The sequence below is a fragment of the Nestor notabilis genome, unplaced genomic scaffold, assembly GCF_000696875.1.
Source record: "Nestor notabilis isolate BGI_N333 unplaced genomic scaffold, ASM69687v1 scaffold1739, whole genome shotgun sequence".
Classification (NCBI taxonomy): Eukaryota; Metazoa; Chordata; class Aves; order Psittaciformes; family Psittacidae; genus Nestor; species Nestor notabilis.
In genome coordinates, this window is record NW_009943069.1 from 5,243 (window position 1) to 18,853 (window position 13,611).

General features: G+C 35.9%; 1 protein-coding gene across 1 annotated transcript; it reads right to left on the bottom strand.

Moving 5' to 3' along the window:
* Positions 1 to 539: 539 nt before the first annotated feature.
* TRIP13 (thyroid hormone receptor interactor 13) lies at positions 540 to 13,338 on the bottom strand. Its single transcript, XM_010021698.1, has 13 exons — positions 13,247 to 13,338; positions 11,780 to 11,945; positions 11,348 to 11,477; positions 10,469 to 10,524; positions 7,792 to 7,882; positions 6,216 to 6,288; positions 5,185 to 5,248; positions 4,850 to 4,936; positions 3,931 to 4,037; positions 2,866 to 3,019; positions 2,569 to 2,681; positions 1,340 to 1,409; positions 540 to 790 (listed from the first exon to the last, which is right to left on the bottom strand). The coding sequence occupies exons 1-13, from the start codon at positions 13,336 to 13,338 to the stop codon at positions 695 to 697; spliced, it is 1,299 nt and encodes a 432-aa protein (XP_010020000.1). The 3' UTR covers positions 540 to 694.
* Positions 13,339 to 13,611: the final 273 nt, after the last annotated feature.

Below are 13,611 nucleotides of genomic sequence, written 5' to 3' on the forward strand. Positions count from 1 at the left end.
TGTCATGTTTATAAAATAAAACATTTCATGCATTTTAAAGAACCTTTCTTACACAATGTACTCTTCTGCCAGAAAACATGGTCCACTCTGGTTCATGCCAGTGCAATGCACAAAGAAGTGGTATTACAAAATACAATTAAGTGATCTCTTGATTCAAAACTTTTGAATGTAATGAAATTTTAAAAGTAATGGTTCATATTAAATTTCAAGATAGAGAGTTGTCACTATAAAAGGTCTGGGTCATCACTGAGAACTTCAAATGCTTCCCAGTTTCATGCTTTTGATTTCAGAAGAAATAACAAAGAGTGCATTTATGGCAGAAGTATCAGATCCAAAACCTGAGTATTTATTTCTGTTAAAAATATAAAAAAAACCCAGAAGTATAAAAACTGATGCATGGATATAAAGTTAGTGATTAAGAAACAAGGAACAGAAGTCTGACCAATTCTAATAACTGCAAAAGATGAAAACTGAGTTTTAACAAGAATTTTGTTTTACATCCTCCTTATTGGCATTTGAAATAAAGCTTTTGAAAAATATGCTGTAAATTTCTTAATTGTTTATTAATGAAAGTTTTGAAAAACTAGATCAGACATTGCAGGGTTTTTAAGGTGTTTACAAACAGGTGCATAGCAGTCACATAGACTGTATGTCTCAGTGTTAACAATACAGACAGCTACAAAACAGGAGAGTATCACACACAGTCTGCAAGTTTGCTTCTTTCTTCAAATTGTTTGTCTACTGCAAGTGAAAGAGCTTGAAGAAACGTTGTCATTGTAACACTGGGGGACTGAAGATAAGAGAACATCGTGTTAGACATGCTACCGCAACAGGTATACATAAAATTTTACATACAAATCACAGTTTTTAAAAGAGAAATATTTGACTTCCATGTAACAAAATCTTCAAAATGCTACAAAACATAAAACTCTAGGTTTATTTTAAACCAGCTAACACAGCAAAGTCAAAGTCACGCTATGCAAAGTCAATTGCTATTACTGTGGATTTGCTTCAAAAAAGGTTTTAACAAATTAATATAATTTATAAAGTGGCAGAGGGTTTTGTTCCAGCAAGACATTATCAGAGAACCAATACCAATGTTCTGTCATAACATTTAATTAAAAGAGAATGCTGTTGGACAGGTCAATCCCACACGTCTTCTTCAATTTCATTTTAAATTATGGGCAGCACAAAGTTCTTTCAGTCCACAAATCTTCAGAAACAGTGCAATTTAGCTTAAAAGGGGGGTGTAGGCCAAATCTTTTACTTCATGCAGTGTCCAAATGTCTTCCCACCTGTCCAAAACCAAACTAAAATATAATTAATACAATAAACTTACTTGAATATAAAGTGCATGTGCTAGGAACGGAAGTTTTCTCAGGACCCGGCCACTAAGACCTTCACTTCTTCTATTGTAAAACAGAAACAAGTACTGCTTAAATGTTAAATATCCACTCTTAAAAGAAGTGTCTTCTGTTTTTCTCCCATAAGTTGCTCTAAAAAACTCAAATCAAAATTCAGCATGTCACTTGCAGACAATTTCAGCCTATGGGAAGCTATACACTACGGAAAAGCAAGCAAGAGTATAGAAATAGCAGTCGCGTTTGCCTGCCAACGCTTACATCCTGCCCTTCACATCACTGTGCTGTATCTCATGAATTTGGAGGAATGTCTACACTGAAATGGTACACAGGCATACCTTTCCATATACCCTTGGAAGGACTCGAAAATTTTGTTTTGAAGGCTGCACCTCCCAGCTACTCATTATCTCTTCTTCCCACCATTTACACACTGCTTCCTTTACCTCACCTACTTAATATATGTTCCCATCTCCTCCAAGTACCTCTCTGTATATGTAGAACCCAAACTCCTATGCCTGAGAAAACTTTCTTGCTTTTACTCCACTCCTCACTGGTTAAGATTGCATAAAGCAGAAGGAAACAAACTTTCCTGACTTCATGTATGTTACTTTATTTTCTACCATAGAAACTAGCACCTTCGAAAAATACATTGTTTGATATTGCAAATATAATTTTTATTGTTTCAAGAATTCTTATGCTGAAGTGAAAGACTATTTTGCTCTACTAGCTTACTCAGAAAACCACAACACTCTCCATTTACACTTTGCTCGTTTCACCTTTGCTTCTGTCCACTTACATCTTGATGCTAAAAACTGACTTAGTAGATTGCAGCAAGGCATTCCAAGACACTCTCTTAGGAAGAAGTAAGGCCAATGCTATTTATGCTAAACTGCATTACAATTCACAATATCCACTGGAACCCAAGGCATCTCACTAATCCAGCTAGCAATTTGTCAAGAGGACTTCAAAGGGCACAGCAGAAACTAGAGGAATACTAAGCCAAGCTAGACCTGAGCCTAAGAAATGTTGGTAAATTCTGATTACTTCTACTTTTTGTCCCCTGAAAGGTTTTGTGGTAACTTTACCAGAAAAAAAAGGAGATGTCTCAGAACTCTAGTTGTATACAACTACTTTAATACATCATTCCACAAGTCATATATATATGTACATATTACAAAAAATAAAAAGTAGAATTTCAGAATCTTACCTCGAGATTTCTTTTAGTACAAGGCTTAACCTTGACACATTATTTTCTACAAAGCCTATCATCTCTAGCTCTCTGAGTGTCAGGAGCTGCTGTCGAGGATATATTATCTGACACTAGAAAGAAGAATTATACACTGTTGTACGAAAAACTTAAATACATTTAAAATTAACTTGTACAGTAAGAGTAGAAATATAGAGAAGGAATGAATTTTGTGCATTTTTGTTATTTAGGAAGTATGATTAAAATGTCAAGTTTCTTAAAATAGTACATTTCAGAGTCTTGCTTTCAAAATATTACCTTCATCAGTTCTTCCAAGCAAGAAAGATATATTCTAAATATTGCTGCAGTGGATGGAGGTCCAATGTATTGCTTTATGTCAGCCCTGTCTACAAAGGCCATGTCAATTTTCTCCGTAATATTTGAAGTAGTCAGGATAACTACATTGGGATACCTTCAAGATAAAAGCAGACTTTTAGGTCACATGTACAATAATTATCCCCTTTGTGACTGGCAAATTGGTACATTCCTTCTTCAGACTCAAGCCCTTTCACGCAATAAGCAGTCACATCACTTGTCAGCCACTACTTACACCACTACTTCTGAAGCTCTTGGTCAGTAATCATCAATCTATTTCAATGCATACTCTTTCTTTCAGCTGTTTCTCAAGTGCGCAGTTTCTCAAGTGTACATAGTTTTCCCTAACCCTGTCTTAGAAGTATTATACATAACTATCTAGAGGCTACTGGCACAGTTTCTGACCTACCTCCTTGCTCAAATATTGAAAGAATATTCTTAACCACAGCTATTTTTAGATTAAGCCTGTGAACTTTTATGTATGATTAAGCCACTTACCTTTAATTAGCAGCAAGACAGGGTCAAATATGTGGCACTTTTCTTTCTGTGAACACAGCCAAGTGTGTGCAAAAAAGGGGAGTAAAGTGGCAGGAATAAAACAAAAGATGGTAGGCTGCACTAAATCCAGCACACAAAGCAGACCAAGCATCATTAACAATTGCTTCTAAGCCACTTGTTGTGCAAGTCTGCTTTGACAAAGCTGCTGCAATGACATCCAGCCGCTCTAAATTATGAAAGAATTCTCCACTGATCTTATTCATCTCTCCAAGCAGATATCATGGCTATCTGGCCTTTATCTCTCCCTAGCTTTAAAGGAAGCATACTATCTGATTTGATTGTTCACTCAGTTACATGCAAAATATTCTGTTGGATTACTCCTATTTCTTTTCACATTTAGCAAGATTAACAAAGAATAGTTCGCTAACCAATTGGGTTTAGTATTCTAAATAGGAATTAAGATTTAGCAGGAATCAAATACCTTTTCCTGCTGCAATAATATGAGTTTACCTTTTAATCTGATCTATTTGTGTCAGTACAGCATTCACCACACGAATAGCATCTGAAGGCTCTGTGCCTGCCTTGAAAGCACTACGGGCTGCCGTGAGGCTTTCCACCTACAAAAAAACAAACCAACAGAGAGACTGAAAAAATATCTCAAAAAAAAAAAAAAAGCAAAAAACAACCAAGCCCCACCAAACCCCAAAAAAAGGATGGCACATTAGGACTGCTGGCAGCAAGCAAATAATCCAATGTACCTTCAGATTCTTGTGTCTGGTACCTAAAACTTCACCTTCCAAATTTTTGTTAAGTAGGAACGTACAAAGAAAGGGAAAGGAATGTCAAGGAAGTAAATTGTAGTGAGTGGAATTCCTGACTGGAGAATGAAGCTGTTTGTCATTTCAATTAAATGTTGGAGGGAAAGGGGGAACAAGACACACAGAATAATGAATAAATTTAGTTTAGAATTAGCTACCCCATAGGAACTCCAATATAATAAAGATAAAAAAGTACATATTTACTAAGTTGCTTACATATGCAAGCCTGCAGAGAATGACAATGAACTGAATCATGATAATGCTTTTTAGAGCTTTGCAATATATGTAAGAACATAATTAATACAAACCTAGGCTGCTTTGAAGTTTAAAACAATACTCGTAAACATACAGCGGCAAAGAAAGTTCCACCTAGAAAGTTTTAGATTTATTTTCAGCTGGAATTTGCCTGCTAAATCATACTGCTTTCCTCACAAATCTCTGAAATCTGCACCAGCCAAAATTAAAAGTCACTCTTCTACACAGCTACATAACTTACAAAAAAATCATAGCTATGCTTTTATTGTTCTTTAAAAGTGAGCATTCTCTCAGGTCTCTCCCATCCATTTGCTTTCTGCTAAATTTTATGTACATCGATGCTATTAGAATCATACCTCATCAATCAGTACAAATACAAGAGCATCTTTGTCATCAATTAACTCTTGAATCTTCTGGAACATCTTGGTTACAAGCTTGCCACTCTAGAAAAGAAACCATATGCATATGTTTAACTATTTCCTTATCACACAACTTTCCATTCCTTACCATATTTAAAGATTGAAATACCTGTTTTTTAAAGTAACTTTCCAATATAGCTTCTATTTAAGTGTTCTCAAACACATTAATTATTCTGAGTAATCTCTGGTATGTATACTTATTTTATTAAACAAGCTCAACAGAAACAGTGTAATTTCTAAAAGTCTACTTAATTGGCTGCATCAATACATACCTCAGAAAACCATTTAGAGAAAAGGCTATGGCTGTTTATCTCAATTAACTGTCCATACCTATACCTAAAGTATGAAGGAAAAAAGAAATATCAACTCTACTGTAAATAAAAGTCAGTGATAAAGCTCATTAACTTCCATATATCTCACTCTCCCCATTTCGACCCTGGAATTAGTCCCTAAACTATTTACCTTTCAAAACATAATACCTGTTTCAAGTTTATCATTTCCAGAAACATGTCTTACTAGGGTTTTTTATATTAAATTGCTATCAGGATTCCTTCATTAGAACAGGTGCTATTTAAATATAGTTTAAGTTACAGTTACCATGCTAATGGCTTCATTCTTCTGTTCAGGTAAGACTTTGTTCAGTATAGCAAGAACACATATAAAAGCAAGAAGCTCGTTTACTTAGCTCTGCATGGATAACTTTAGGACAAAATACCTCAGCCAGACATTATGTAGACCACGTTTATCATAAATTCAGCTTGGCCTACAGTCAGATCCACCCCAATATTTACATATTACACCTAGTATTTTATATAACTTTTAAAATATATGTATATAAATTTATTAAGGTGCTATGAAGTTTAAGGCTAACTTATTACTTGTCTGATATACAGACTGACCTCTGCGGACTGTGGCATTCAGACAATCCCAGTTCAAAACAAACTGGTCACAAAAATCACCACCTATTAAAACCAGGCTTCCTTGAACATGAAAATACAAATAGCAGGCTCAACAGTCTTGATTCTTTGTCCTTTAATATTCATTGATGTACAAGGTGAGCACAACCAAATTACTCTGTCACCACTGGAACTTGTTTCACATACCTGGATATAAATAGACATTTTAAAATACATTAAAATATACTAACCAGTCTCTATCAGAATCAATTTTATTTATAGTTCACCTGGCTAGCAAAGAACTATGAACGTTAGCATTAACACCAAGTATTCAACATCTTTGGGCTAATGCAAAAGAACAATTAACAATAGTAAACTAAAGTGAGTAAAATTCCAAAAGTTATCACCTGTACGACAGTCGAATTGTCAGCTTCTGAGCCAATGCTTTACAGAGAGAGGTTTTCCCAGTTCCAGGAGGGCCTGGTTTGAAAGCAAATCCATAAATTACACAGAATCTGCATCAGATTGTTAATGACATGTAACATCTTTTGAACTACTCTATTTCACTACAGCAGTAACTGTAGAATAAAAACACAGAAGACAATGACTGTGAACACTAGAGTGGTTTTAGAAGATTGCTTATTCAGCTGCAGTCCTAGAGCTGACCTTTGAATTCATGTAATTTTCAATTATTAGTATAGTTAGCATAATAGTTTGTATGCAGACACCATAAAGTTAAAGTACTCAACAGCCACAGAATTCAGGAGTATCACCCTAGCATGGCTTGAGATTAACAGTAATCTCAGAAATCAGTGCTATGCTTGTATCTTCCTGAAACATACTTTTCTAACATGCAAACCAATAACACATCATGCCTAGTTTGATCAGCTGTCCACTTGCCTAGAAATGTCTACCTTGGGGCAACACAGAAAATCTTAGGAAGTATGCTTTTGGATCTGTTTTTACACACTACTGAAGAGCCACACAGACTATCTCCAAATAGACAACAGTTAATAGACAATAGTTAAACACAGAATGAATGTATAGAAGATGATGTGTGGGTGCTAAACAAACTGATAATATCAACCAGATGACAGTAGTTTCATTCAAAACCAATACTGTCATTTTAGCATAAATGTATTTTGCACTGCAACAGTTGAGGATTACCCAGCATTAACTTCTTTGCAATTGCAATAATGAGCTCATTACTAAAATTAAATAAAACATAAATATATTGTTAACAGTATGAAATAAGTAACTTTCCAAACAGAAATATCCTGCAGCTTCTAAACTTATAGTTATAACTTAAGTGTAATCAACACTCATAATAAATATTTCCACTATGACCGTTTTATTCATGAATGCCAGCCTTGACAACAAAATTGTAATTAATCAATAGCAAACTGCATTTTGCAAGAAAATTGGTTCAGTTAATCTCGTTTATGGTATAATCTACACAGCAAACTAGCACTGACTGAAGATTATGGCTTCATTGAAATAGTAATAACTAAAGTAGTTATACTTGGCAATAGCACACCATGTTAATAATATAACATACAGACTGATTTCCCAGTTTCCTCAAAAGTTTTCTTCAAGCCATAACTAACAAATTTTTAATACTGCAATAGAACTGTAAGAAATATATGGCTCCTAATGCCCTCAATATCTGCACTACTTTTTGCATTTTATAAAAAAAGCACCATCACATAAAAATGAAACAAAAAAAAAAAAAACAACAAAACCACCCAGCTACTGTCCCTGCATTGTAAATGTTAGAATTTAAATTTCTGCAAAACATAGTACATGTGAACATTGATTTGATTCTGACATTAAATTTAATCTAAATCTGTATTAGAGAGAATACTTCTCTGCTTCTTTTGGATGACCTAAATTCACTACACTACAAAAAATACAAGTTTTACCAGAAGGAAAGTATAAACAGATGGCCAATTCATCTACTGGTTTAAAACAGACAGTTTTTACCGTGCAGCAAAACAACTCTGTTCCATGATATCAGGTTGCTGTCAACATTTTTGTCAGAGAATAGTAGTGTCGTCGTCACATAATCAAGTAACTGATTAGAAAGGAGAAAAAGAGACACGCAAATTAGACACATATCAAGAAACACAATCACAAATAGAAGCAATCTTCTAATTATATCTACTATATACTCAAAGAAAAAAAAAAAATAGGGTCATGTCTTCTAGTCATCGGCAAATTTTCTTTCCACAAAGGTTGGAAATCAATTTCCTTCCTGCTCTCAGGAAAAAAAACGTAGAATGTACTAGGCACAAATGGACTTCCAGAACTTTTATATGAATAATCAAAACGCTTTAAGAAAGTGAAAGTATTTTCATTTTCCATGTGTCTTTAAAGTGTGTCTTTAAAGCACAAACTGCCCAAGAACACTGAGTCAAAGACTCAAACTCCAGGTCCTGTTCAGATGTTGTACATTTGTTCAGTTTGTTGCAGTCAACCCACCAAAGCATTTCCTGTTACATTTTAATTCCTTTCTATTGAAGCATTTTTATCAGCTACTGTTAGGACTTTGTAGATTGCTTATCCTTTCAAATAAGGGAAGTTGCATGCACTTCCCTGAATGCTTGCTTCTCAAAATGATGCTCCTTCATTTTAGAATTATCTAGAATTAGGAAGTAGAGAACCCTCTCAACAAAATGCATATGAATCTCAGGTGTGAATCTACACTGACTTTTTGCCTATAATAACACCCGATACCATATTATTTTATGTTCCTGTTACCTGTAATATGCTTTTGATCTCTATATGTTAGTAGGACAATAGTATTCCTGAAGTACCTCACGCGCAAGATGGAGCAATTACACAACAGCAGAAAACCTGAATTTCGTCTAGCATGTTTTTCAATTATTATATCAACACAGACATTTTGAAAATTCACAGCAACCACTAGAGAGTCTGTAAAACCCAACCATACCCAGCTAGCTCAATGGTTTAAGAATGAACATTTATCACAATTGCTTTTACAGAAGTTAAGTAGTTCTAATTTTAGGCATTAAAAGCTGCTTCTTCTAACTTCTTTCTAACAACATACACTTACAGTCAACAGTAATTAACTTATTATTTACTACATCAGTAAGTCTAATTAAAACAGTCTTGTAATTTCACAAATGATTTGGAAAGCAGTTCCATAAATTAGACAAATGTGGATGTGTTAATTGACGTTTACCTTATAAATGAAGTAAGTACAATCATTGTAATGTTTTACTTTACTATAGATGGTTATAAAGTCTTAAGTGAGAATACTGTATTTATGGTATTATAAACAAGCTAATTAATAAGTTATTTGTATCCAAACACTTCAGGTAGAAGTAATTTTTTTTAACAAGCACAAAAAACTGAGTGCTGTCATAAAAGCAACCGAACTACGTGTGGTTTTTACATCACAATTAGTAGATTTCAGATTCCACTATTACAGTTCTGCAAACTGGTAGTTATCATTGCAACCTTTGATGAATGCACAGAATCGTCAAACTAGAAAACGAACCCATGGGACTGTTTTGTTTCTTCTGAATATCTTACCAGCATTAAAGTGGGAACGAACTCACTCTAGTCAAATCATTCAGTGTGGATTTGTATGAACAGTAACAGTACTGGCTGACATTACTGCTAGAACTACCTAGCTGCTGTCAGAAACACACAATTAAATTCCCATTACCTTCTGCCTGGCCTGTTACATGACCATTTGATATAATGGTCATAACCACTTTTGTTAGATGACCATTAGCTATAGTGACAGTGGACCAATTAATGGGACAAAACCAGGTGGAAATTAGCACATCACAATAAGTTGAATGCTTTAAGTTATTTAGTTTCCTTGGTTAGTTTACTCCAAGGTAACGAATGTCAGTAGAACGGGAGGACTGCAAGTACAGCTGATAGTAACACACACATGTCTCTTAGCAACAGCAAGCCACCAACATTGCCTTATCATTAAAAAAAAAAACCAAAACAAAAAAAAAAAAAAAACCCCACCAAAGACAGCAGATCTTTTGGGACTTTCAGAATGGAGAAATAGAGAATCCATTTGAAAGAATGCTGCATAATTTTTTTTCTAAGCTTCTCTGAAGTAATTTCTGTCCACTGATTTTCTTCTTCCCTTCTAGAAAAACATGCAATTAATGAGCCTTAAAACAAGATGCAGCATTTTAATGAAGTAGATTTCTACCGTGCTCTACAGAACATCCACAGTTTTTTCACACAGGCTGATATGTCTAAAGCAAAAGTGAAAGAGATGTTTCAAGTTGCTACCAAAACACATCTAGCTGTTGAACTTCCAATGTCTGTAAAATAAGCCAATGCATATGAAGAAATTATTTATAATTTGTAGCATTAGCACCACTGAACCCAGCTTCATTGGGAAACTGAGGTTTTTGCAAAGCTGACTTTACAGCAGTACATATTGATGTATGTCTTAGATATGATGTTTAATCTCAAATCATCAGCTCTGACTTCTTTTGTTATGTGTTTCTCAAAGAAGTATGTAACTATCAAAAATTACATAGAGATTTTTTGAGCTGATGATTTCCAAATAACCTGTCCATGGGATGCAGCAAACTTCAGACAGGCTACATTTCAACTCTTCTCCTCAAGCAATTTTAATCGTTATTCATTTTCAACTTACGTGTGATTTTACTTCAGTTTCATATATAAGGCTTTCCCAAAGGCCATGGAATTCAGCTGCAAAAGCAATACATTATATACCTGTTTAGGATAAATCAATCTGGAAACTTGTAATCTACCATTGCAGCACAAAGCAGTTTTTAAATTATTCTCAACTGAAATTAAGGATTAAGAACAAATATATGAAAGCAATTAAAATATATGGGGAAAAAAAAAGTTATTTTTCTCAAAATGCAAACACTACTTTCTAACAAACAAATTCAGCAGTTGCACAACTTCTGTTTCCTCAAATAATTGTGAGGAAAAATTAGTCTTCCTCATTTCTTAACATGAAAGGAAAGACTATCGTTCTTTCCACCTGCAACAGGGGATGGACCTACATTTCCCCAAGATATAGAGATACAAAAAGTTGGGGTGGGAGGAGAGTTCTAAGCCAAATTTTATCATTCAGGTTAACATTAACATGTACAGGACAAAAAAAAAAAAAAAAAGCAAGTTGTGATTTGGGTATCAATCATTTCTAGCTGCTAGTTTCTAACTTTCAGCAAGGAAAAAAAACAGTAAAAGACTGAACAATTATAAACCACAATAATATGGGAATGATGTCAAAGCATCAGATTGAATTCTTCCCAAAGAGAAATGTAAGGGATAGTTACAGGCTTTTCACAACATGCAAAAGAGCAAGAAATGTCTCAGAACAGTTCTCTTTAAGTTAAAGCTCAGATTTGTACTTCCTCTCCCAGTCACAGAATACAACTTCCCCAAGCACAAGACAGTAACAGGCAGGCCATGTTCTATTGCAGAACAAAGGCTTTTAGCCTTTCCAAGATTTTCTTTCCTTGTAATTGCTCTAGACCGTCCAGAAATACCATATAGGTACCTGCTGGTAGCACCCAGTGATTAGCTGCAATGATATCCTCATTCTCTTCTTCCAGATTTTCAGAGCTTGGTCCTTCTTCATTCAGATGAAAAATATGAAGAGAAAGACTGCCTTTGCTCAAGTCAATAGGCTAGAATAGACATAGAAAGGCTTTTAATACATTGTATTTATCATTCAAACCTAATGATAACATGAAAAAGTTACAGCTTTGGTGCACCCAGCTTTGAAGCCTACTACTTCTGTTTCAGATCTTAGTTAGGGGTGTAGATCCACAACCGTAGCCACCTTTTCCTGGTTATACCACTTTGGCTACTAAAGATACTACAGCATGCTAGAAACCTTGTCTTGTTTATGCCCTTTAGCTATCACTAGACTACCTACAACTAGTTCACAGGCATATGAACAGAGCTGTACACTCCTGACTGTGAATACCTGTCTGTCTTTCAGTTTCAGCTCTGTATCCACAATTGACACAGACTGCACATTGTTGTTAAGGAAATCATCATCAAATTCTGTCCACTTGTAATCACCAAACACGATGTTATGTCTGTTCAACAGCTTCAATACACTCATCCTGATATCTTCTCTCTTGGCCGCACTAACAAGAAAGAAACAACATTATTTAAGGCATTGACATTTATAAGAAAGTATGAAGTAAGAGAAAAGTGCTTTATTTCATATAGTAAGCCTACATGGAAAATAGCTTCCATCTCACAAAAAAAACAACCCCATACAACCCCCAAAATAAACCACTCTGTTTCAACTAGGAAAAACAGAAAAAATCATAGCAAAACCACTCAACTAAAGTTGGTACACTTAACTCGGAAGCTCTATTACGCTTTCATGTCTAAGGACTGCTTGTATCTCAGGATGGTGACATGCTATATAGAGAATTCCAGTAGAAGAGACAAAAACTACAGAAAAAAGGAACACCATTTTAAGATTTCAGAAAGGCTTTAACTTGCTTTTGCAATTTTGGTGATGAATTCCCAGTGTGGATTCACAGATCCTTGTCTTTTAATTCTGACAGAATGAGAGCAGTGGATATTTTACACCTTGACTTAGCAAGATATTTGATACACTCTCCCATATTATCCACATAGCCAAATTGATAAGCTAAGAACTAGATAATGGACAAAGTGGCTGAACTGTTCATCTCAAAAGGCTGTGATTAGAAGTATAAAGACTAAGCAGACCTGCCAGCACATCAGGTGTGGAAAGGTGGAGCAGTGCTGGCAATATTGGGATCCACACTGTTTCTACATCTTCATTTATACCATGGGCAATGGGAATAAAAGCAACTGCAGCAAGTTTATGGATAATATCAAAGCAGGGAAAACTCTCAGTATGCTAGAAAGCAGGGCTACCAATCAAAGGGAGGTCTGCAGGTTGAAGATATGGTTTGACAAGAATCTCTTGAAGCTCAACAAAAGCAAACACTAAACCCTGTCCCTCCATCTATTGCCAAGTAAACAGTAGAGACCAGAGTCCAACTAGATAAAAAGCAGCTTTGCAGAAAAAAGCCTAGAGGGGTACTTGGTGGACAAAGTGGCAAGTTGTGTGCTCCTACAATAAGAGGCAACTTTATTTTAGGCTGTGCACAAATGTTAGGACAAGAGATTCTTTCAGTCTACTGGCCACTTGTGAGACCACATCTGAAATACCTTGTGTGGTTTTAGGCTCTGCTGTACAAAAGTGCAGAATATGAATTGAATAGGAGACTGGATCTCATGACACACAAGTTGAAGCTGAAAAATGAGTTTGTTCAACCGTAGGAAGAAACACCTGTGTGGAAATGTATGGGAGAGTACAGAGAAGGCAGAGCAGAGTGCTGTGCACAGCACAAGGTCAAAATGCAACAGGACACAAACTACAACAAGTAAAGTTCCGACTGGAGACCTGTTTGATTTCTGAAGAACTTCCACATGTACTTGAATGTTGTCACACACATTTGGGAGCGCTTGCTTCAATTCCCCAGCGACTTCATCCATTTCTTCGCTCCTGGGGGAAAGCAATACCAAAGAGAAGCAGGCTTTCAGCAACCGTTATATGCCAACGGCACCGCCAGTTCTTCCCGGCACGGGAGACGCCGAGCTCCGTCTCCGTGCACGCCGCCCATCGCGGGGACCGACGTTTCCCTTCCTCCCTCTGGAAACCACGACGCCAGGCAGCGAGGACCACCGGCCCGCTCCTTCCCTCGCGGACCTCCACGGTGGGGACAGGAAATCACCTCACGCGAGACACGGCCTCAAGAACGGCACGCT